Here is a 25,646-nt window from a genome sequence, read left to right on the forward strand (position 1 = left end):
CACAATTATTAAAGATCCACTAAACTATGGAAAGTGACATTTGTTTATGACTTAAATTGTTAAAAAAGAAAAGGTTGAATGTTATTTTTATTTTATTTTTATTATTTTTTGGGACTTTTTGTGCCTTTAATGGAGAGATAGGACAGTGAATAGAGTCAGATATAAGGTAGAGAGAGGGGAATGACACGTGGGAAAGGAGCCACAGGCTGGAGCCGAACCTGGGCCGCCCGCCCGGAAGACCACAGCCTCCATACATGGGGCTCGCACACTAACCATTCCGCCCCCAGCGCCCCACTTTGATTTTTTAATACCAGTAATTCAACATAATTTCTTATTTAATTGTCAACATTTTTCATAGTTACATTATGCATCTAAATATAAATTTTATTATCTTATTTGATATTAACTATTGTTATGAAACACGAGTCATTTGCATACATAGACACACATATACAAATAAACAAATACACACATATACACATACACACTAAACAACATATGTAACACATTTTTACAACATATTGTGAAAACATTTAAAAGCTTTGCACAGTTGTATTCAGTTTTGTGTCATTATAAAATCATAAATATGAGAGTAAGTGTTTTCAATGTTATATTAAGTGAATAAAAAGTAGTCCTGGTTTTGACTCCACTGACATGTGTCTCGACTGAACAAGCTCTCAGAGCACGACTAGACTTCTCATCTCATCTTGGGTTCAGGACATATGTCGCCCTGTTACGATGTTTTACAAGTTCATCTCTGTGGATTCAGAGTAACTTAGTAGCCCATCAGCACTGTCTCAAAGAGACCCTGCTTGTCTGGCTTCATCCGGCCTGCTGTACACTAACAGTCCAAGACACCTTCCGCAAAGTTCCACCGCGCTGCTTTGAAGATTACAGATCCATGTTCGTGCTTTTAGTCTGTCTTTTTTTTTTTTTTAGTAAGTCTTTGATTTCACTTAAACTAAAGTAAGTTAACTTTTATTCTGAGTTTGGGAAAACAGTGTGCAGGTTGTATCAGCTAATGAATGTTTAATGCGTAAAGTTGGAGAGAGGTGCCCTTCAACAACCGGCTTCACAGGGAAAAAAACCCATTCTTTTTTATCTCACTTGACAGAAGATCAGATGCAAAAATTAATCACCAAATTAATATTTCATCAAATACCACTTTGCCAGGACATTGAGAAAATATTCATTTGATGCCAAATTATGTATGAGACCTCGGTGGTCTGATGCGGTGCAGGGTGGCTGACTGACAGGTTTTCGAGACAACTGCGTGTGTGTTTAACACACCGCTGGCGCTGCCTGCCTATACCTGACCGCCTGCAGCCATGTGAAAGCTACCTGGACGCACACTTTGACAGCAGCAACAGCTCTCCCCGCTGTCAGCGCAAACAAGGTGTGGGATTGATCCTGTGTTGCACTCTTTCCCCTCTGCAACCCAACACAACCTCACATTTTAGCTTGCAGCATCAAAATTTAAGCGCCTCTTATGGGATGTTGGATTGGAGTTTGTTGTTGAGAGGGGAGCTTGCTTGACGTGGTGTAAATGAGAAAGAGAGAGTGTGTATGGGGGAGGGGGGGGGGGGGGGGGGTGCTTGGTTCTTCCTGTAGGTTTGTGTGGAGACATGTTCATCTGGAGCTGAGGGCTGCTCCAGGGCCCCTGCATGTCCGCACATCGCCTGGGTGGCAGGGGCCAGTCAGCTCGCCTCGGGGCATTTTTCGCCCTCTTCCTGATTTTATTTGTCGTCTTCTGTAAAGATCGCAGGACTTACCCATGCAGCTACATAAGAGCAGACTTGTTTGTACATTTTCTTTGTCTTTTTGCACAAAAAACGAACAAAGTGCAACTCCTGTTTTTTTTTTTTTTTTTGGCGCCATGAATAACCTCACTTAAATTGTCGACATTTCTTTTGCATGTGATGCAATGAGAAACCCTCTCTGTCTGTGGTCAGGGCTCTAATTGCAAAAGGCTGCTAATTTCACATTTTCCAAGGCTTCTCTGGTCTGACCTCAGCAGTCAAACAGGCCATAGATCAGGGCAGTTGGACTCCCACGGGGCGCTCGCAGGCTAGCAGACCCCCAGTCCTACCCCGTGTTTACCCCTCTCACCTTCATCAACAGACCTGCACCATAAACAACAGGCTTCCTCTCGCTCACTGAGTGATGTCAACCATAATGACACCATTTTCTTATCTCAAATTTCAAGTCTTTAAAGTTTTCCCTTTTTTTTTTGGCATTCTCATTTATCGATAAGTGAATTAACCTGCAGTAGTTGTATCACATGTTAGAGGTGGAAAATTAATTGAATTCTCACACAATTTGGTACCTGCAATAGTGTGATGTATATTTCCTGTTTAATATGCAGAAAAAACACCATTGTGTTTTGTTGTGTTGTTGATTAGTGAAAGACATGAAAGAGGAAGTTAGGAAGAGAAAACACTTTTTTCATAATAAGCTGTTAAATCACCCTTACATTAAAAAGAAAAGAACAGTTTTTATCAAGAGACAAAAAAAAAAGTATCAGTTTGGAAAGTGTGAAGATTCTTTCTCACAGTTTGAATTAATTAGAAGTTACAAGATTATATTTGGCAAATGACACTCGAGCAGAGATGAAAGACGTTTTCTTTTTTTTCTTCTCAGATCCGGAGTTGATGAGTTTTAAGTGTAGATGTACTCTTATCTCCTCCTCCCTTCATGTGCTGCTAACAGACTCGTAGCATGAGCCAACAGTGCCATCTATGGATCACTCCCAGAAGCTGACAAACCAAAGAGATTTTCTTTTTTTCTTTCTACACTTTGGCCTCTCATGTTTGGAGCCAGTCAAAAGATTCAAAGGAAGAGATCATATTCTTCAGAACCATTGTTGATAGAAGAGGAGGAGGAGGAGGAGGAGGAGGAGGAGGGGGGGAGAATAAAAAACGCCCAATTATGACAGAAGAAATGAGCCGTCCATCCCCTGGCTGTAGTGATAATGGCAGGATGACAATGTGGCCCTATCGTTGGCTCCTTTGCTCTCATCGCTGGCTGTGCATGGCTCTGCGTCTTTGAAGTGTGTAACCTGATAGACATGCAAGCCGCGGCGTACCCCGTCCCATCCTGCTAGGTGCTGATCTTTGAACCCGCACTTGGAGAGGGAGAAATAGCAGTTTTGTTAGTGGCAAGGGGGGGGGGGTTGTGCACTTTTTGACATCAGTGACTGTAAGAGTATATTTTTATTAAAGAGATACATGTCCTTATGTCTTCTGTTTGGCTTCAAAGTAAAACTAGAAAATGTACATTTAAAAAGTCACAAATAAAAGTGTAAAAATCAAATATGTGGATTTGCAGTTTGTCATCTTAATGCTCTTTTTTTGTGTCAATGTTTCCTTGTTTGTGTTGATTCTGAAACTAGATTTCATAGTGCTTTGGTCTGCCTTCCTCTGCTGTGATCCGCTCTGATGTGATACAGATCAGCAGTGTCAGTCACCCCCGGCTGTAATGCCAGTCCCCCCGAAGGCCCGCAAAACCCCTCATATTAGTCATATCACATCCCTCAAGTCCTTTATCCTCCTCCTCTGTGCTCTGTGACCTGACACAGTGGCTCTTTATGCCCAGTGACCCTGCTTGCGTGCGTGTGTGTGTGTGCGCTCGCGCTCGCTCGTGTGTTCAAGGTCAGGTCAAAGCGGGGGCCTCTGTTACATGATAACAGGTCTATCTCTGTTCTCCTCACACACCTCTGGCTCCCTTTTATTTTGCCCCAGTTTGCCTTCTTTTATCACTCTGCAGTGAAAGGAGTGTGCTCACTGCTCGTCTGTTTCTCTTCTCTCTTTTAGACTCAGATGCTGTTGTTTCAAGTTTTTTTCACAGTTACCTTTTCCTTTAGAAAATACCTGGATACAGTACATGGATGTTGAAGGTAGCACAGCCTATAGGGCATCAATATCAGTAAAAGTTTTTTTTTTTCTGGACGATGAAACCAAATCTTCAATCACTTGGTGAAGTAAGAGAAAACACGTGGAAAGATTGTGACTCCGTTTCAGCGACTCTGCAACCTTTGAGCTGATGAATAAAGACAAAGACATTTAAGCTCATTAGAGTGATGAGAAACAATAGATGATATCTACGCACACGTTCCTTTCTGCCAGCTCTAATTAGCAGCGATGTGACATCTCTGTCGTAGCGAGACCCTGCCGTGAGAACGATGGAAATGTTACTTTCAAATCTCATTTCTTACCCTGTAATGCACTAGACTTTCCAGCAACACTGATTTTTTTTTTTCCTGCTCCTTTATTTTTGGGATATCGAGGGTTAGTTAACATCCTTCTTCATGTCAAGTCGGCAATTTTTATTTTATTTTTTTGTCCTGGGAAAATTCTTTGTGAGAGTAGCCTTTATAGATAAAACAATCCCTTCAGATGGCGTGCGTGAAAACAACTTATTCTATGAGATATTCCTTTTCATAAACTTGCACAACCCCACTCCCCTGTTCCCTGTCCCCCCCCCCCATCCTTAGCCTCTGCTCCATTATCGACATCAGGAGACACAAGCGGGGCCCTCTGAGATCGCAGAGGCAGTCTGTCCACAAGTCGAAACATTCTTTTTCATTCTTCCCCTCTCACTTTCCCCTTCGCTCTTCCGATATTGTAGCGTCTTTGTCTCGACGCTATTGTTGTCGCACTTTCATCCGGACCACTTCAGAAGCCTGGGACTTGGACGACCGGATGGAAGTGTATCCTGCTGCGAGGGGAGCCGAGAGAAAGGAGGATTGAGGAAGAGGAGAAGGAAAGGAGAGAATAGAAGGAGGGGCAGGCAGGGCAGGCAGGCGGAGGAATCTCCAGTTGAACCGAGAGCTCTGCGGTATTGATTAGGGAGCCGAGGTGTTGCGAGACAAGTCGTTGAGGAAGGGGTGCGAACTAAGAAAGGGGAGGGGTGGTCAAAATCAAACACGCAGCCCGTCTCTGATTACCGGCATGGTGCAGCATTAGACGTACATCGGGGGGCTCAACAGGAAAATGGATTTCTTTAAAAAAAAAAACCTGCTTAATACATAAATCATGACCTCTGGGGTCACAGCAAGGGTTTAGGAGATTGGATCAATAACAAAGCTAATGCGAGCTTGTTGAAGCTGCTCTGTGGTGCAGAGACACCTCTGAATGTTGTTATTGGAAGTAGCTTACAAGGAGTCCGAAAAACCAATGGATAATCACTTTGCTGGAAGTTTTGTTTTATCACATTTTCAGCGCAGGTTGGAGTCCAGCATGAAGGGGATAAAACGTTAGCATCAGCTCGTATGGATTCCTTTAAACAGCTGTCTCTCTGTGTCGCTTCTCCATGTGCTTTCCATTGTTATCTCTTCGTCTGGTCGGAGACCGCTCGCATTTACGCCGGTCGCCGCGGCGGCAGTGGGGTCGAGATTGGAGGCTTGTTTTGCACACGAGGCAGGACAGCATTAGCGCCCGAGATAATGGCACCGTGCATTGTTTGGCGGGGGCCCGTGTGGAAGTGGTGGGACAGGATCTTATTAGACGCAGGCCCATTTCCCTCCCAACTGCCGCTAACAGTCCCCCACAAACATTAGATAAAGAGCCTAGCCCCAAGCCTTTGTAATTTGTTTGTATTTTTCTGCTTAATGTACTTTGCTCAATCTTGTTTAGCGATGATGGAAGCTGATAGCCTTATCTCGCCTTGCCAAGGGCATGAGCCACTACCACTGCTTGGTTGAACATTCTGCCATTGAAGAACATGTGCTGTTTTTTTTTCTGATTTTACTTGGATGCTGGATGAATTAGATTATTATTTGCTATTAGCATATGTAATATAAGCAAATATCTTATATTATGCAATGATTTACATACACCACGAAGGGGCATTTATTATTAGAATTGATCTATTTAATACTCATTTCAAAGTCAAAGATAATCTGTGATCATTTTTTTTCAAGCCTGGTTGACCAAATATGAGTGAATTTGTGCAGTGTCACTTTTTTTTTTTTTTCCAAACCTCCTTTGGATGTCTGTCCATTCAAAATAGCCGCTATGTTTGGTCATTAGAGATCTATTTTTTACTTCTGCCCTTGATTTAAAAAAAAAAGAAGAAATATTATTTGAAAGTTAGATTAAAGAAATGAAACATTGTCTTCCACAGGTTAACTTTTTGCACCAAAGCTGTTTAAAAAAAAAAAAAAACACCCACTCTGCAGCCCCATGTCTGAGTGTGAGGGAGGATTCAGCCATTAGAGGAACAAGCAACTCACTGAGGTGATTGGACACATAATAAAACCTCTTTAAACTCACCACTACAAACAGCTAGTCAGGCCCAATATTGCCTGTCTGTGAGCAGACAGCTGAGGGAAAGTGCTAAGTCTTTCAACTCCCTGCCATTCATCTACTCCAAAATTAAGAGGGCTTTTATGTTTTGTTTTGTGAACCATTCCCCTCAAGAAATATTTGTGGCAGGCCCCATCACCTCCCGCAGCTAAAGTCATAACCAGCCTTAGAAAAACACTGTCTGGAGTCTGGAGAGTGGGTTAAACCAGCATCACAGCTATATTTTCCTCTGGTCTCTCTCTGGGGAGGGAATCAGGGAGGGGGGGGGGGGGGGAATTCATGAGGTCTTTTGGCGCTATGGAGGATAGCGGACAGGAGAGCCAAGATGCAAAGAGCCTGGAACCTGACCTCACCAGAAAAACATTTACATTTTCAAGTGTGTGTGTGTGTGTGTGTGTGTTTCAGGGCCGGTGCGTGACTGTGTCTGTATACATGGACTGCAATACATGTGCGTGCATACGCTCTGTGGACGAGGTGGTTGTTACGGACCATGAGAAGCAACTGACATAGTTTACCTCTCCGTGGCATGAGACTCCTTCTTTCTGATTCTGTCCTTCACTCGCTTCCTGTCTCTGACGCTCAGACACTCTGACCTTAGCCAAGTGGGGATTATGACTTTGTTTAATGCCCTACAGAAAACTTTTGCGAAAGCTTATTTATTGGAACACCTTATCCTTTTAATGGGAAAAGGCAAGACCTTGATTTTTGGAGAGGGTTAGAGGATTCCTGTCATCTTTAAAAATAAAAAAAAATAAAAAACCAAAGCATTTTATCGTCTCATAGTGAAGGCCCAGAATGACAATTTGTTTAATGTCGAAACAACCATTAAAATGTTGAATTTTTTGAAAGGGCCACTCGTAACTTAACTTCCTGAATTGCAGGTATTCATAGACATCGAAAAACAACCTTATGTCTCCCCGCTTCTTCTCAACGTTTAGTTTTTCCATGCTTTTAGATATGGAAAAGCCTCCCTGTCCTTGGCCCTGCTCAAACCAGTGCTTTGTGCTTGCTTTGGCCTCGTCCCTCTCCCGCCCTGTCTGAAGACTGACTGGGCCCCGTGTTTACGTAACCATATATATCTGAGAGGAAGCTCGTGAAACGTTAATCTCTCTACTTTTTAACCCTGATGAATTTCTACATTTTCCAGCTGTGCGGCATGGCATATTTATGCTCAGGCTCTATCGCTGAAAACAGCTCTGTCATTGTAAATGAATCACTATCCAAGACTAAAGAGCGTGTGTGTGTGTGTGTGTGTGTGTGTGCTGCTGGTGTGTGTGTAAAAACTTCAGGCTACAAACCTTTACAAATAAAAAAAACTCTGCTGTAAAAAAAAAAAAAAAAAGCTGCAGAAGATCCTCCGTTGATGCAGTTTCTTGTCATTCTTCTGTGGTCTCAAATAATTGCACATTGGCCTGACACTTGTCACACAGCTGTTGGCAGATAAGCACCCCTCACTCATCGCACTGATGAGGCAATGCCCAATGTCATATCCTCTGTTGGCTGGTCACACCTGCATCATGTTCGTCGGAGGGCGGATAATACTTTCCCCCGTTTCTGCTTCCTCTCTCCGGCCTTCTCGTAACTCTGAGAGCGGCATCATCTCATCAACCGGCCGGGGGTATTCCAGTTCATGAGCAGCTGGTTTTCGTGAGCTGTTTTTTTTTTTTTTTTCTTCTTCTTCTTCCTATTCCACCACTCAGTACGGTCGAGGACTGACACGTGGTGAGTCATCTCGCCAGACAAAGGAAGAGGCCGTCTTTCAACAGCTGCTTCAAACAGATAGCCCCACCAATCCACCGACGGGAATGTCTCTGACAGCCTTTTAGAACACGTTTTTTTTTTTTTTCCAGCCCCGATGTTTGTTTTACAAAGACATTTGCTAAGCTGTGCGTGTCCATTTGTTGCTTTGTTTCGACGGATCAGACATTGTCCGTAGCGTTTTAGCTTCTGTATACACATCAGCGGGGTATAATCTTGAGAGAATTGGCCCTAACTTCAAAAAAGCCCTACAACTGGTCCAAACTCACTATCGTACCTCGTGCACTTGATGTATCTCTTCTTTGCTAACTCTGGGGAGTCACCTTGAAGGACCACAGTCGGCGCAGAATGGTAATGAGGAAGCTGATTTAAAACAAATAACAAGTGTCTCCTCCTACTGAGCTCACCCTAAGCTTCCTGTCAGTTCGCCATGTCTGAGTTGTCAGGACAGCCCAGCACGCCCCAGGTCCACGTCTGCATTACATTAAACACAATCGCTTGACCCGAACTGGCCCTATCCCCTGTACCGCATCCACTCGAGCTGCTAGAACAAGGTCCAACCCTCCCCTCCCCATCGTCGTGTTCCCCACCACGTCAGGGGAACATAGGGGAGAACAATCCCATTACATTACAAACATGCCCAGAGCTGATCTAATGGAGAGAACATTAAAACCATGTCGCGTCCAGTCACTTACTTGATGGATCCTGAGAGGAAGGGATGCAGAGGAGGAAGAGATGGAGGGAAAAAAAGGGGGGGCTGTGGGGGGGGGGGGGGGGGGGGGGTGAGAAGGGGGTGTCGATGTGACAGTGCCGATGCAGCATCGGAAAAAGCTTGCAATGGTACCTCGCTGCCCTTGAGCAAACTGTCATTCAAAGCACTTTAATTAATTTCTCTCACTTTGTCTTCTTCCCCCGCCTTCCCCCGCCATCAGGCCCGCCACACACAGGAAGCAGTCATAGAAAGTGCGTGTCAACAAGTTTCGATTTGATTTAAAAAAAAAAAAAGGGGGATTTTGTGATGGAAATATGCAGACTTGTGTCTATAATAGCCAAGATCTGCCAAACGTGGCGTCCTAGTTGTCAGAACGGTTTGAAGCAGACATTTTGGAAACCCACCATTTCGCAAAATGGAGCTTTGTATTGTTAGGGTGTATAATTAAGACCTCATTGTGACAGCCATTGAGAGAGCGAGAGAGAGAGAGAGCTAATGAGGGTTCTGATGTATTCCATATGAATTTGAATATTGAATTTTTAATATTTTATGGCTTTCTAATTGCCTTGGTTGCTGTTAATGGTTCTGACTGTTGAATATCACCCTCGCTGAATGTGCGGCATGCGCAAGTACCTCAAAAAAAAAAAAAAAACACGATTCTCAAGCTGAATTCTCCGTTTGATGATTGTGGTGTATGTATCTCTGGGGCAGATACATATCTTGACTTGCGGGCATGTCCGTGACTGTGAATACATTTGAACCAGCCTTTAACTCCCTCACTAAGATGAATGTATATATAATTACAAAGTACATCACGCACGCACTACCTTGATATAGAGTTTAATGGCCGTATCGTTTCTTTGTGGAGCATGTCTGCTGGCCTTAATCTTCCCCACAGCTGACATCTTAATAACTCAGCCCTCTCCATCCATTTCCACAGGAGACATCGAGGATGTTGGGGAAGGATTAGTTTAATGAATTTGACAATTAGTAACAGAAGTTAATGACTGCATGGGGCTAAGTACCCTGATGGACATGGCTGTAGGGGGGTAGGGGGGGGGGGGGGGACTGAGGGCTTCCATTGCTCTGGGCCATAGATCCTCATTAATAGCTTTCTGCCGGCTGGAGAGGACAGGGGAAGCCGGGACAGGCCTTTGTTTAGTCTGCCTCTGAAGGGGTCGCGCTGTTGCACAACGCCAACCCCGGAATTAGTCCCGCTCTGGGCGTGAGTTAATGCTGGGGGCCTCGGGGGGGGGGGGGTCCTGGATCAGGTGAAGCTTCCTTTAATGAGCCCGGGTCATTAAACGTTGAAAAAAGAAATGTGACATGGAAAATCATGGGGAAGGCAGGGGGAGCCCTTTGCTTCGGCGCTTGTGCCAACAGTCATGAAGAAAGAAAAAGTGGCTCGCGGGTCACAAGAGTCCTGAGGACGTTTGATTTGATTCATCTTTGTTCATCAAAACATCGTTTAGCCTGATAGCTCTCATAAAGATTTTATTATTATTTATTATTTCACTGTGCTTTATAAGCTACCTTTGTCGCTTTGTCAGGTATTCCCACTATAAAACATTGTGATGAATTTTTCTCTTAACCATAAAATCAAAGTTTGTGTGTTTTTATGGCATTATGAATACACATGGAACAATTCCCATAAAACCCATCAATTCAGATTTATGCAGTGCATAAACCACTTTTTTTTTTTTCTCAATAAATTATCCCACCTTTCCCACAGAGGATGAGAAAGTATGTTTAGAATTTTAAAAACAAGATCCAGATCAGCATTAGCTGCCCCCCCCACAACCCCCACCCCCCCACATTCCAGCCTGTCTGTCTCATGGTGATAGCTATAATGGTGAAGAAAAAATAATAACCACATCCAAAAATAATCATGTTCCAATGATATTTGCCAAAAAGGTCTACAAGCTGGAGTCTCCATTGAAAACATTGATGGGATGTGTGAGAAAATGTAGCCTTGTGTTATCGTTGGTGGCGACTGTGCCTGGGTATTACAAGGCTTACATGATGTAATATAATGAGAGCCAGTGAGAAAAGAAGCCATTTAATTGGTGGAACCTCAGCGGCCCATTTGCCTCCAGAGAGGAGACGAGACGGAGAGACGGACTTACAAGACGAGGATGTTGTTTGCCGTTTCTCTGATGCGCTGTTATTCCGTCAGGCCAAGTCTGGTCCTGCCAACTTTAAAGCCGAGGGACCAAATTGATGTTGATGGAGCGCACACTCCCTCAACACTCTCATTCCTTTTCTCTTTTTCCTCGTTCTCTCTCTGTCTGTCCTTATCCCGCTCTTTACCTCCTAATATGCCTCTTTAGGAAGTGACAGTTGTATTAAGGGAAAAGGTTATCATTTCATTAGAATAGAGTGCTGGCCCCGAGGCTTACCTAGAATTACATGGCACCGCCTGCAGCCCCCTTCGCTCTGTGCTGGGCTGAAATGTTATCAGTCCGACTTAATTACTGTCACCGGGCAGCGGAAGTGACTGTAATGTATATCCCAGTGTTGGAAACATTGTAGAGATATTAAAACATGAGTACGACTTAAGCTCTCGTGGGGTGTAACTCTCGGGTCAAATAGTTAAATTGTGGGTTTGTGTTTTTTTTTGTCTGCATGTGTTGAGCTTTGTACCTCACATTCTTGGCTGCAGCTCACACAAACATGTACGTGGCTACACACACACACACACACACACACACAGCCAGAGCACATCCTTTATCTGATTAGCTGGCACGCCTACGTGCAGCTATGTGTGTGTGAGATGCTCAGTGCGTTACAGCGTCGGGCCCCAGGCAGGGCATGGATTTCATTTAGGAAAGTATCAAAGGTTTACACGCTGTTCGCTTTAATCAGCATGTTTATCAGGCAGAGAAAAATTGCAGGAAGGGACCACAGGGAGAGGGAGGGGTGGAGGGGGGTGTGTGTGTGTGTGTGTGTGTGTGTGTGTGTGTGTGTGTGGGGGGGGAGGGGGGGGGGGGGGGTTATCTTAAGGACCAGTAGCCAGGGAAATTGATAATGGCTACAAGGTAATTTACTGGAGACTTGTGCATCCCTCCACTGCTTCTACCCCTTGCCTCTCATTCTAATTACAGCCCATGTAATGTTCTAATGAATCTGCAGGTGTGTCTGTAGGGGAGGGACATGATGAAGGAAGAGAACAGGGGCGTGCATGTATAAATGTGTGTTTGTTTGTGTGTGTGTGTGTGTACTTGTTTTTTCGCGGGAGAAGATTGAACACATCTCAAGGCTGTGTCGGTACCTCTCCAGTGCGTAGTTGTCTCCCTGTTTGTGAAATATGAATATGATATGAAAAGCAATTAGATTAGCCCTCAGCGATATTAAAGATACATGTCACTCACAGACACACTGCTCCCGCTGATGCTTCAAGTTGTCGCCGCGGTTCCAGCCGGCTGTGTGCAGAGGAGGCACCGCGCTGCCGATAAGGTCCAGGAACCGGCTCACGTGTACGCGTCGACACATACGTTCACTCACAAAGCCAGGGATGCAAGGCTCCAAGGCTCCAGGGGGAATATGGGCTGGACCCAAAAAAAAAAAAAGGTCTCGATACAACCAGAGTGTAAACATCCCCACAGGATTTGTGGTGAAGTGAGAGGAAAGCGGCGTCAGGAATTCGCTTTTCTTTGTCTTTGTTTGTTTACATGCGTTTCTGAGGTTTTGTATAGATAACACATTTGGGATACCATTGTAGGCTGGAGCAAGGAGTACTTGGCACCCACCATGGGACATGTGTGTGACGTCATATGTACAACAATGCATGCTGCACATCATGAAAAAAGTGAGAATCCTCAAGGTTAAGTTCCCTCCATTTCCCCCTCCCCCCCCTCCCTCCCCAACAGGAAAAGGAGAGTGTCGAGGCGGTGTCCGTGGGGGCAATTCTCTCCGATTATCAGAGGGTCCGTGTGGAAAATGTGTAAGTCGAAAAAAACACACACTCAACGTCCTGAACGCAGCTTGTAAGTGAAGTGCACTCACACCCTCCTCTTTAAGGCCTCCAATGACGCACGCTCTGTGGTCCACTGGAGGAAAAGACTACATCCTCTGTAGTCTTCACCTCGCTGTGTGTTCCAAACCTGGACTGAGATTTGTTTGAATACACATCCATACACACGCTGAGTGGTGTTTATGCCCTTTCGATAGAAACACTTTGATTTGATGAGGCTCTGATACGTGATGCAATGTTTTAAAGAAAGGTATTATAGCTTCCTAGCTGTCCAAAACTTCACTTTCCCATTATTTGTGAAATATGAATTGCCCTGCTTATGACACAGATACAGTTCTCTTATTCCAAACTTGAAACAGACTGAAGACACTTCAGCTCAAAGCTCTCCACTTATGAACTAATCCTGCCGTCATGCACCTATTATGTCCCTGTAAACACACCTGACGCAAGCACAAAAAAAACGTGGAGGCATTTCTTGAGCAGCGTACATTAGGTTTGTTGGGATACCAAAAACTTAAACTTAGCTATGATACTAATAAAAATCAAACAATATCAGCACCAATATAAAGTCCTGTGGACCCAATATTGATTCATTTCTTGATTTTTATAAGCAGAAGTTGCAAACAAACTCCTGCACACTGTCGAAATTGTACAAATAAATTGGCAACGCTTCTATAAAAGAAAGTTGGATGCCTGTAGTTTTGGTACTTTATGATTCTACTGATTATTAAAATCACAGGGGGTTGTATCGTTTAAAAACACAGGGCTTCAGAAAGAATCAAAACATTTGAAAATGAAGTGCAAATCTTTTGACTCCAGATCTGGATGTTTATGTTTCACGTGAGCGTTAACAAACACATCAGTGTTTTTCTATGAATAAAGCTAACTACTATGTGCTTTATCAGGGTAAAAACACTGCCTTAAAGAAACAGAAAAGTGCCCTGCCCAGTCGCCTTTGAGGTTATCCTGAAGCTGGAAAACTTTCCACATTAACCTTTCCTCTCCGTGACCACTCCCCCCTTTCACCTGGTCCCCAGATGTTTGCGGCTAGGTTTGCAGCCCCTGGCCTACCTGTGGCGCCAAGACCAAGAGTCCCTGCTCTCTGCGATGATATCATCTGACCTCCGTGCTATCCTCATCAAAGTTGCCGCCTACGGTGAGTTTGTGTCTCACTCTTTTGTGTCTGCGGCAGCCGGTGAGCAGTCTCACGTCCCCTCCCCTTTTTGTCTCTGTTCTTTCTCCTGTTTGTACTTTTTTTTTTTCCTCTTAAAGGTGCCATGTTGGTTTAGTTGAGTTTGGCACAGGGATCGAAGGGACCGAGCTGGGATAAGTGAGAGACAGGAGGAGGAGGAGGAGAAAAGGGAGGTGTAACCAGAGAGGGGAAAAAAAAAAAAAAGAGAGACAAGCAGACTAATGCCCAAATCATTAATCCACGGCTTAGCGGCGGTGTTGAGACTTGTGCCAGCGGCGAAGGTATTGAAGCAGAGAACAATATGAGAAGATAAGAAGCACGGAGGGAGGGAGGGAGGGGAGAAGTGATGTGGCATTGAGGAGGAGGAGGAGGGAGGGGGTTGGCAGTTGAGAAATAATAACAGGTGATTGCCCCTCACATTAATGCAACCTGTCAATAAGCAACGCATGTCGCCATTGTGCAAGAGAAAACGCGTTTTTTTTTTTGCATAGCTCAGAGTACGCGGTCCGTGAAGCGAAGATTAAAATCTCTCATTTACGTTTCTCAACTGCTTCAGCACTGAGGGAAGAGGTTAATGCGGTGTCACCTGCTCTCTAGCTGCCTGTTTTGGAGCCTGAGGACAGGAAGATCCGATTACTGAATAACAAGAGAGTGTTTAAAAGAGAGAGAAAAAAAAAACTTTTCTCTTTTTCTTCTCTCAGGTACATGGTGTTAAAGATCCCTACCTGTATCTAGTGCAGCTGGATCCCTTTTAAAAGCAGCCAGTGATAAATGATAATTACGGCTACAAAATGGTTCTTTTTACTCTCAGATAGTGGCAGCGATAGATCATCACAGAGACACTGTTTACGTGCTGTTAAGTGCTTGTTGTCACCTTTGGTAGCAGTCAGTCGAGAAAGGGGGGGTTTGGGGGGGGGGGGGGGTCCACGGCTGACTGATGACCTGCAGAGCTGAGTGGTGCGTTCAAGATATCCCGCAAATCTTTCAACACCACTCAATAATGACTCATGGAATGCACGTGTCACACCATTTATCATTGGTACTTTATTTCCCGGACCCATTTCTCTTTCTTTAATAGTCTCATGATAGAGGACTTTTTGGCATTAAATAATATCGCTGTCAGATGCCCATCAGAGAAGAGGTGATGTCAGAACCCATGTTTTTTGTTTTTTTTCCCCCTTCTGTTTTCTAATTACCGTTTCCCCACTCAAATTGTTTTTTTTTCATTCCACAACAACTTGTTACTCAGATAACATCTCAGTCTGCATTTATATTAATTGATCAATTATAAGGCTGAATTTCCCTTCTGGAATAACACAAAAACCACTCCTTAAAGACCTCAGTCACCTTGTTACCCAGCTACCTCCGCCAAGCCTTCCACCCCAAACACAACTTTGTCTAAAAGCAAATTCTCAGCATTTTTCAGAAGATTATAATTAGAAAGGAAAATTGCCTTGGGTGCCTTTGAGTGTGTATTCTCGGGCCTCCTGCAGTTGATGTTTGAGCAAGTGTGTGTGCATGTGTGTTTTGGCTACAGGTAAAAAAAAAAAGGAATGATCTTATCAGCCCTGACTCCTCACCTGTCCCGAGGCGGAGGTAATTAGAAAGGAGAGAATTGAATAGGGGTGCAAGCGCCCGAGGCGTTTTAGGCAGCACTGATATAATTGCAGCTTTGGTAGGGAGCAGGTCTGAGCAACGAGGTGTGCTGTTCAGGGGAGATTAGGTGACAGAAGGGCGTACCTGGTGGCCTTTGGTGTTTGCGTTTGTGTGTGTGCGTGCGAGACGAGCCAGCTTCGGTGGGATTTACTCGTGCAGACATCATGATGATAAAAAACAACTCTCACAGGGTAAAGGTTAAGTCTGCATGTGAACTGACAGCCAGACTGCTTATGATACCGTGCAGTGGTAAGAATTCTTTTCACCCCAGCTCTGAACAGTGAGAAGTCATTCAAGATTAATATTCACTCAGAGACAGGTGGAAATTAGCAGTGAATGGATAAAGAAAAAAAATCTCTCTCTCTCTCTTTTTTTTTTTTTTTTTTTCTTTTAAAAGGAGGATATATTCCTTGATGACAAATCCCTGTAGTGAAAAGACAGCTGTCCAAATGCGGGATGATCCCCTAAGTGAATTCTCCAGAAGTGTTCATTTGTGTGCTGATGGCAGCCTTAAACCACAAAAGAGACAAAAGATGATTTCAGTCTTTGAAGATGCAAAATGATATGTCGTGAAGTAAGTTCCACTATCTGAGTCCGAGCCTGTGAATGTAAAAATAAAAAAATAAATAAAAAGCGTCTAATTAGCAAGAAAGAAAATAGAAAATATTGTCCAGGTTTTAGTTTGGAAACTGTCTCTTTTATAATGCAATATCTCGGGAGCTAACTGCGCTAATTGGCAATCCCAAAAGCCAGTATAAAATATTCATGTAATTAGTTAATTGATTGATTAGTGCAGGTGTGTGTGGGGGCACAGGTTCAGCCGGTAATTGGTCCTCAGCTCCAGAGATAATTGGCATGTGTGAAATGATGGTCTATCTGCCGGAAAACCTTTTATCACTGCTTGATCCTTTACCCTTCACATGAGAGTAGCCTTTGTGGCACCAGTGTGCTCTCACTGATCATCCCACAAGCTGAAAGACATTTAATTTAATATAAACATAATGTATCGTTTATGTCCAAGCGCTTTAAAGACAATGTGTTGAATTATTTTCCCATATGGGAGTCAATGAAAAGGACGTTTAAATGAATGAATGACTGTTATCTAAACGATGTGTAGAGAGTACTACCTTTTGTCACTGAGCTGTCTAAATATAAAGACACATTTGAGCTGTAGTGCCAATGTTTACAGATAAGTTTGTTTTGTTTAAATTGCCAGGAAGTTGGTATTCGGATGAGATTTGAGCATTGTACATTATAATAAGTCCCTGCCAAAAGACGAGATTGAATTTGCCCCTGAGTTAAGAATGCTCCCCTCTAACTCGCGCCAAATCACTTTAAGTCATTCACTGGAGCGATCATCTGTTGTTGGCATTTTCTGTACAACATTTGAGCTCAAAGGCATCACTGTCTGTACGCGTGAAAGGCTGTTATAGTGAATGGTGGTCGGGGGTCTCCTGTCTGCTGCTTACAATACCAATTGATTTCTGTAAAAAACAAAACAACAATCAAATTAATCAATCAAATCATCAAATTCCAAATAAAAAAAAGAAAATGTGTGATTAAATTATTTAACTGTGATCGATGTATATTCAATGAAATGTCCAAAAAATGCTGGCAATGGCATTTTACTCAAAAGCTCAAGGTGTCGTCTTTTAGTAGATCAAACCCAAACGCGTTCAGTTCACTCAAACTTCAATTTAAGGAAATTGTGAACACGTACGGTGGCTGGGAAGTGCAAACCAAAATGACAAAGTGTGAAACACTTTTGCAAAGCTCGAGACACATTTACATTTTCGGTTTGCACTTCCCAGCCACCGTACATGGGGTCTCCTCAGTGGAGAAATTAGACAGCAGGGAATGTTTGCATTGGAAAGAAGACTTCAAACACTAACTGCTGATCAAAGAAGGGGCACCTTTATTTTCTGAAAGTCAATATATATTTGTATTATTATTTGCTTTCTTCACTTTGTTATTTTTTCATTAAACATTCTATCTGGGGTCTTTTTTTGGGGTTGCCTTTCATTAGATGGGATGTGACAGAGAGAAATGAAGGGGATAGCGCGATGGAGAGATTACCTGGAACACGGGTGCGATTACATAGTAAGCACCTTAAAACACTAATTGTTCTTGCAAACCGAAGACGAGAAGATCTACAAGAGGATTAAGACAGTTGAGTACTTTGACATGCATGTGACGTTCCTGCCCTGTAAACTGCTGACTGTGACCTTTTCTTGACTATTCAACCAAAACAGATCAACAGTTAGTGTAGGAGTCAGGTCAAGCTTCAGATGTGGTAGCTTTAACTTTGTTAAATATGGACAGTAGGGCTGAAGAATCTCATGATTCGATTTGGATTCTTGAGGTCACGATTCAATTCAGAATCTATTTTTTCGATTCTGGATTCATGATTCAAAATCTATTTTTGAATTAGTGCATACTTCAGGATCTACTCCAGTCATTTGTGAGACTGGCTGACTTTCTTGCTGCTCCATTTTTCATTCTACCGAGTTAAAGAACTAGCCTTAGCGCTTAGCAGGGAGTGACTGGTTAGCCAAAGATAAAAGAAGATTTTTGGAACTTATGAATCTATTTAAAATCTCAGAAGATAAGAATCACATTTTTTTACACAAATCATTTTTTTCCCGACTTCAATGGACAGATAAGCGAATCATGGGCCTTTAAAATTAGTATAAACAAAGTCTCGTGTCAATTGTGTCCAGTCACGTTCTGCATTGTTGTAAGTCCTCCCAGTTTCTCCTTTTTTTGATTTGTGCGACTGAAAAAGATTTCCCCTTGATGTGATTTCTACACACTTCCTGCTGCCCATTATTCGGCTCACAGACGCTGAATTTCAGATAAGAGCCTGACAAATTTCACATATAACCTTAATCTTATCATCCTTCGTACGCCGCCGCCTCCCCGCCTTCTCTTTCTTCCTCTCCGTTCTGTATTTCTCTCACTCTCTTGCGGAGATTAGGTGATAGTGAACAGCTATTGTTTTGGCGGAGTCTTTGAGAGCATTGCTTAAAGGCTGATGCAGCTCACCTACTAGGGAGGAGATGCTTATTTCATCCATTTAAAGGCTAAAATGTTACACATCATGAATCCAATTTTCTCCGCCTTTTCTCTCTGAAGGCTGGGATTAAAGCCGAGCTGTCAGCTTGGCACGCCAGATCTCAAAGACAAACCCGCGGATGCCTGCGATACTGCAGCTCAGCGCAGCTCAGGCAGTATCTCAAATCTCTCGGCTTCTAATTTAGCATTAGGGCTCAGTAAGCAAAATCACAAGCACTTTCAATTAAATAGGTAACTTAACTGCTGTGGGTTTACATGAAGCGGCCTCTCCAGGGTGGAAAAAAAGGCCCATCGTGATCTTTTTCAAAGAATTAGTGCAGAAGTGTGCTAAGGGAAATAATTGCCATTGACTTCTATGAGGGTAGAAGTGAGAGAGAGAGAGAGAATAGAGATGGAGAACGCTTCGGCATTGGTCCAATAATTGACTTTAAAAAGTGTTGTGTTTTTTTTTATAGAGTTTTTCAAGATTGACTTCTTATTATAAGCCTTCTGATAATGGTCAACTTGTCTGCTAATGCTGCATAAAGTTTTTGGACGTCCCTTTTTACAATGTTCCATATCGCAATATAAAACTAGCTGGAATGTCGACTCTAAATGGCTCTTTGTTTCCTGGTAAACTTTTTATTCTTTGCTAAATTCACCCCACTAAATGTCAACAAGCTTCTTAAAATATGTGTTCCCTCATTACTGGACTCCCGGCTTTGAAAGTTCACTGCCTTTTAATTGGAGTTTTATAGGATAATACAGAGTAAAAAAGGCCTCTTAAAGGAGAACCATTCCTCTCCTTCTCTCTTAGGGAAGCTCCTCTCTCCCTACCAAAGTGCGGCCCTCGCTGTCTCTGGCGGCAGACTAATGGCAGCTTCCAGTGGGCTTATTTGGGTTTAATGTGGCATAATGAGGTTAGGTAATTGGGTTTAGGTCAAGTTGTAAAACAGGTTGAGAGGAGACGGAGATGTGAAGATCATGTAAATGAGTGGTGTTTGATCGCTGAAGGCTCACACACCGGTGGCTACTCAAAGACTTCTAAAACGCATGTAGCGTTCAAGCCCGAGCTACATCCGCTTTCCCAAACGGTCTCGGCAACCTTAAGTCAGTCAGGAGCATCAATTAAGAAAACACTCATACAAGTGCTAAGTGGTCTTGGGAGAAATGGCGCCAACTTAATGCCATCTCTGTATCATTCTATCACTCACGCCCCGTCCTCCTAGATTCCCATCATCCTCTTCCCTCCTTGTAAATATCAAATCATGTATCATATATTATTTAAGAGCAGGGAAGGTAATGAACAGATTAAGAAGAAAAAAAAGGCGGCATCCCCTCAGCAATTTGGAGCCAATTATTAAAATTTGTTAAAAGGCATGACTAATTAAAGAGGATATTTAAATGGGATTGAATTTTAATGCTTTTTTTTTTTTTCTCTCCCTCCTTATTACCTTTGTGGCAGGGTTAAGATGAGAGGATGCTGAGATTAGATATTCTCACACTAATTAAGACCACAGATCCCCTGGGAAGAGAATAAGGGGCCTCCTCATTCTCTCTCCCTCCACACTTTCTCCATCCTCCCTTTTCTGCCACCTCCCTCCCCCCCCCCTCCCTTCCCCCTGTAGTGCTGGACCACTGCGGCCCACAGGAGAGCCACAGCTGGGTTTAAGATGAAACCCCGGATGGGATGCGACGTCCTTCCTTCACATCTCCTCTCTCCCCCCCCCCCCCCCCTTTTTTTTTTTTTTCTCCAATCGTCTCCCATCCCTCTGCTCCCCATGGGGCCCCCGCTGATGACACGTTAACCTTTGAGGTTGTCAGGCCATGAGAGAGGAGAGATTCTCACATTACGATTAACTTTGTTCCTTTAATTAAACACATGAACGTGCTGATGAGCACACCCACGTGATAACTCGGGAATTGAGGAGGCTTCATTGGATTTTCCGAGAAATTACGACAGACGTTGTCAGCAATTTTTGTCATTGTGATGGCATTACTGTCACAACAGCTCGTCACTCAGTATAGGTCATGAGTTACTTGTTCTGAATGGGGATGGATATTTTTGCAGAACCACTGAGTATCATCCCAGTCACATGTTTTCATCTATGAAGCTCTGCATGCTGGAATTGGACGCACTGATATCTCCTCAGAAATATAAAAGTAACCGTTAATAAAACAGACTGAATGTAATATCGATGCCTCTTTATCATCAACATATATAAACGAGACCAACAAGAGAAGATGACTTTGTCTATTTAGTTATTCTTATTGTGTGAAACGGCTGCTGTGGGGTAGTGTCACACAAACATAAATTCACAGCAAAGATTACTGATGAGTGATATTTGTCTGATAACAGGAAGTGGGATGAGTTACACATGTACAGGACAGAATCAGTAATGATGGCTTTGTCTACAGGGGCAAAAAAACTGACACAAACTGAAAGATCCTCACAGGAGCTTTAAGGATCATTTAGAAAGGGGCGGCTGTGGCTCAGTTGGTAGAGTCGGTCGTCTCTCAACTGGAAGGTCGAGGATTCGATCCCCAGGTCCTGCAGCCACATGTCCGATGTGTCCTTGGGTAAGACACTTAACCAAGAATTGCTCCCGCTGCTTCGGTGGTGGCGTGTGTATGTGTGCAACCTCTGCCATCAGTGTGTGAATGTTTGGCTGTGACATGTGGTGTCACTTTGAGTAGTCAGAAGACTAGAAAAGCGCTTTACAAGCTCAAGACCATTTACCATTCACCAATGTGGTGACAGGCAGTTGGAGCATTTTTACATACTTAAGTACTTACTCACTTACTTACTTATTAAGTATTTACATATATACTTCCTTACTTACAATTTTACATACGTAAGTACTTACTCACTTACTTACTTATTAAGTATTTACATACATACTTCCTTACTTACAATTTTACATACTTAAGTACTTACTCACTTACTTACTTATTAAGTATTTACATACATACTTCCTTACTTACAATTTTACATACTTAAGTACTTACTCACTTACTTACTTATTAAGTATTTACATACATACTTCCTTACTTACAATTTTACATACTTAAGTACTTACTCACTTACTCACTTACTTACTTATTAAGTATTTACATATATACTTCCTTACTTACAATTTTACATACTTAAGTACTTACTCACTTACTTACTTATTAAGTATTTACATACATACTTCCTTACTTACAATTTTACATACTTAAGTACTTACTCACTTACTTACTTATTAAGTATTTACATATATACTTCCTTACTTACAATTTTACATACTTAAGTACTTACTTACTCACTTACTTACTTATTAAGTATTTACATACATACTTCCTTACTTACAATTTTATTTACTTAAGTACTTAATTATGTTCCGCAGTTACTTACTTAGTAACTTACTTACTGACATACTTAAGTACTTATTCAGTTTTTACTTACTCCCTTTCTTAATTAAGTACATACTTACTTACATTTTTATAAGAAATTACTTATTAAGTATTCACCTACATACTTGCATACTTACTTAAGTGTATACATACTTCTTTGCTTACATTTTTACATACCTAAGTACTTACTTGCGCTCCTCACTTTACTTACTAACTTACATAAGTACTCATTTATTATTAACTCACTTTGTTGCTCACTTTTTTTACTTGCTCACTCACTAACGAGGCCTGAATTTGTTAGATAACAATCTTGCTTGGAATTTCCTTAAAGTAGGAATTTTACACTCATGTCCTGTTATGTTTTAAGTGCTCTATTGTCTATAGAAAGCACCTGCTACTCCGGGCTGTTTTTTCTTTTTGTCAGAACAGTAGGAAAACTTAAGTAGGCTGCACTTTTATTGTGGAGGGACTTGTTTACGGGGTGAGATAGAGTTCAGCGTGGCACCAATGGGAACAGACGCCCAGAACACAAATTTCAAACTTACATGAAATACATTTGGATATTTAATTAAAAAGGAAAATGGGAGATTTTCTTCAAACTCTACTTTGGTTGGTTGGTTGGTTTTGCATGTATCTTTTTCCTGGGTATTAGAAAAGTGGCAACTCTGGGTATTCAAACAATGCTCTCCTCCAGCCTTCTTTTCTCTCCCATGCCTGTGAGTCACTTCCATGCACCAATTTCAGGGGAAGGGGAGGGAAAAGGCAAATAAACAAGATCTCTTTCCAGAGTTTATGTTCTCAGAGAGAACTAGATGAAGGGGGCACGGGGAGTCTGCGGCCAGCAATTGAAAAACTGTTGCCCTTACCCGAAGAGATCTGTGTACACTACTCTGCAAAGTCAAACAAATAGATCCAGCGTGCAGGTTTACTTGTGTGTTTGTGCGACTGCCCGTAAACCTCCCCGCCTGTCATATTCAATCACTGTTCTCTGTTCCTGATCAGACCTCTCTCTCTCTCTCTCTCTCCCCCGTCTCTTTCCAAACGTGTGTCTATGGGAAATGGTGTTTGTGTGTGGATTTCTTACTTTGTGTCTTATTCTTTCTATGTCTCTGTGTGCGATTCATACATGGGGTGCCAGGCCTGGATCCAGAGAAGCACTTAGGAAAACCTCTGGCCGACATGGAGCCCTATCTCAAACAGGTCTGAGACTGGTAGATACTCTGCCTCCCTGTTTACACTCGACATCCTTCTGCATTATTCCACTCAGAGTCAGGTCACCTGATGTTCATGTTCAACATCTTAAAACATCTTGAAGTGCTTAAAGTCAGAGCTGAATATTACTCTCAAATACATTTTTATCTACAGCACTCCTTAGTTACTTATAAATTAGGAAAATATCTCAGTGACACATTCCATAATTAGATTTCTATTTTTTTTTTTTTTTACAATATTTTTTTTATGTTTTTTGGATCTTTTTCTTTTGAATACATGCACACTTCAACCCTGAAAATTAAAACTATTTCATTAATGTAAGATTGCACTATTTTCAAATTGCTTGTGTTGTGTCTGTTAAGCCCTAAATTGAATACTGAAGTTGAATTATGAGATTTTTAGTACTTAATGACTGTGACTAGGTTGTTCTGGTAGAATAAAAGAAGTTTCAGATGATTTTAATATGGAGTTTGTTTTCACTGATCAGCTCTCCCAGAAGTATGGAGTTCATATTTGTGGAGAAGGAGGTGAATATGAAACCTTCACCCTTGACTGTCCGCTCTTCAAAAGGAAGATCGTTATGTGAGTAGAGCAATAAACGTTAGTTTTACACTTCAGTTGTACTTTTCTTAATCATGTGGCTGCTGTAAGTTTGGAAAGAATTCCCTTTTCTGCTAGCTTTTTATTGTGTGTGTGTGTGTGTGTGTGTGTGTGTGTGCAGTGATGCAGCAGAGACAGTTATCCACTCAGCAGATGCCTTCGCTCCAGTTGGCTACCTCCACTTCACCGCGATGCACACCGAAAGCAAGGATGCCGTGAGTCAAACTTCCGTGAGTGTATCTTGTTTTGTTTTTTTTTCCAAGATCAATACTGCTCAATCACGAAAACAATAATTTGCACCAGGAAAGTTTGAGTGGCTTTGGGGTTGGATTACTTTTATAAACCACTCTGAGGGACAAACAAACACGAGAACAAAACCTTTCGGTGTCTGATAACTTTGTCGAGCAGAAGAGAAACACAACACTGCGGGGCACCGGTTCAGATCGACCTCCAGAGGGGGCCTTCCCCTTTTCTCCCAGCGCACGCTCTCTCGCTCTCGGTATCTCCCTCCGTCGCTGCGCTCTCTCCTCTAGCTCCACATGGCCTACTTTGACGTCTGCAATATTCACTGCAGCCCCAAACTAGGCCCAGCTTAATAAACATGTCCGCTCACATTAGGGCGCTTTGCATTCAGGTAGCTGGTTAAGCAGACGCAGACTGGGTGGGTGGGGGGGGGGGGGGTGTGTTGTTGCGGGGAGGGTTAGTGGGATTGGCTTTCGCTTTATTGGAAGGAGTTAATCGGCGCATCACAGACGAGAAGGGTGACACTTGAAACATTGCACTTTCCCTGCAAGTCCAGGCAGCTTTATAATCCTCAAATTATTGTCAAGAAAAACCCACCGTGGATAACCCTTTATATGTGCTTTTTAATTACTGTGGTTTAAACTGTCTGGTTGAATTAGACACCTCCCTGCTGACAACTTTTCCTGCTTGAGCGCTGTTATATTTGCTGCAGCGAGTTAAAAGTATAAGATTTACACCGGGGGGGGGGGGGGGAAGGGGGGGGGATGCTTCTCGCCTGTGGCCCGTGATGTCTCCTCGGTAAAGCGTGTGATTCACATGTGTGTTTAATTGCACCTCTCACAATGGTGTGTACATTTGATCTTGTTTATGCGGAAGTGTGTCCCCTGTTTTTTAGCCTCGTGTTTGTGTGTGTGTGTGTGTGTGTGTGTGTGTGTATCTGCATGTTGGGTGGGGGGCTGGGGGAGTGTTATGGACAGAAAACATACCCCCATCCCACAACCTCCCTGACCCTGCAGCCTCCATACACCCCTACAGCTATATATTTTTCACTCTCCACACCGCCCCGCTTCCGACCCCCCCCCCATCACACAAACACACACACACTAACACAGACCCTGTAGCCCCCCCTAGGTTGCAAGGGGGAGAGCAAGGGAGATCCAGAGCCTGCGAGGAGGGGAGGGGAGGGGAGGGGAGGGCGGCAACCACAGGAGAACCTGCCCCAGTTCAGCCTTCTGAAGCTCTTCTCGTCAGGGTGACAGATCGGCGGTGACACCAGCACTAGAGGAAACCGCACCGGGCTCAGGGGGTGGGGAAGGACCACCATCATTTTCCCTCCGTTAATGCTAGTCAAGCTATTTTTCCATGCTGGCCAGGAGAGAGGGGCTGAAGTATAATTAATTTGATTATCATATGGCCTAATGCAGTTGACAGCAGATGAGGGGGGGGTTGAATGAGTGTTGGGCAGGGCGAGGGGGGGGGGGGGGGGGGGTGCGGGGGGAGGGAGGTTGTTGAGGAGATATGAAATATGTATTTAAATGCGTGATG

General features: G+C 43.1%; 1 protein-coding gene across 3 annotated transcripts in view; it reads left to right on the forward strand.

Moving 5' to 3' along the window:
- The window catches only part of dph6 (diphthamine biosynthesis 6), a 63,653-nt gene that overhangs the window by 2,775 nt on the left and 35,232 nt on the right, over positions 1–25,646 (forward strand). For 2 of the 3 annotated variants that reach the window (XM_061062892.1, XM_061062894.1), the window contains exons 4-8: positions 12,645–12,718; positions 13,786–13,904; positions 23,185–23,246; positions 23,746–23,840; positions 23,980–24,088. In XM_061062892.1, coding sequence (XP_060918875.1) covers positions 12,645–12,718; positions 13,786–13,904; positions 23,185–23,246; positions 23,746–23,840; positions 23,980–24,088 — 459 coding nt within the window. The remainder of the gene's footprint in view (positions 1–12,644; positions 12,719–13,785; positions 13,905–23,184; positions 23,247–23,745; positions 23,841–23,979; positions 24,089–25,646) is intronic. The other variant, XM_061062893.1, reaches the window with a different exon arrangement.

Source organism: Labrus mixtus, chromosome 18 (assembly GCF_963584025.1).
Source record: "Labrus mixtus chromosome 18, fLabMix1.1, whole genome shotgun sequence".
Lineage (NCBI taxonomy): Eukaryota > Metazoa > Chordata > Actinopteri > Labriformes > Labridae > Labrus > Labrus mixtus.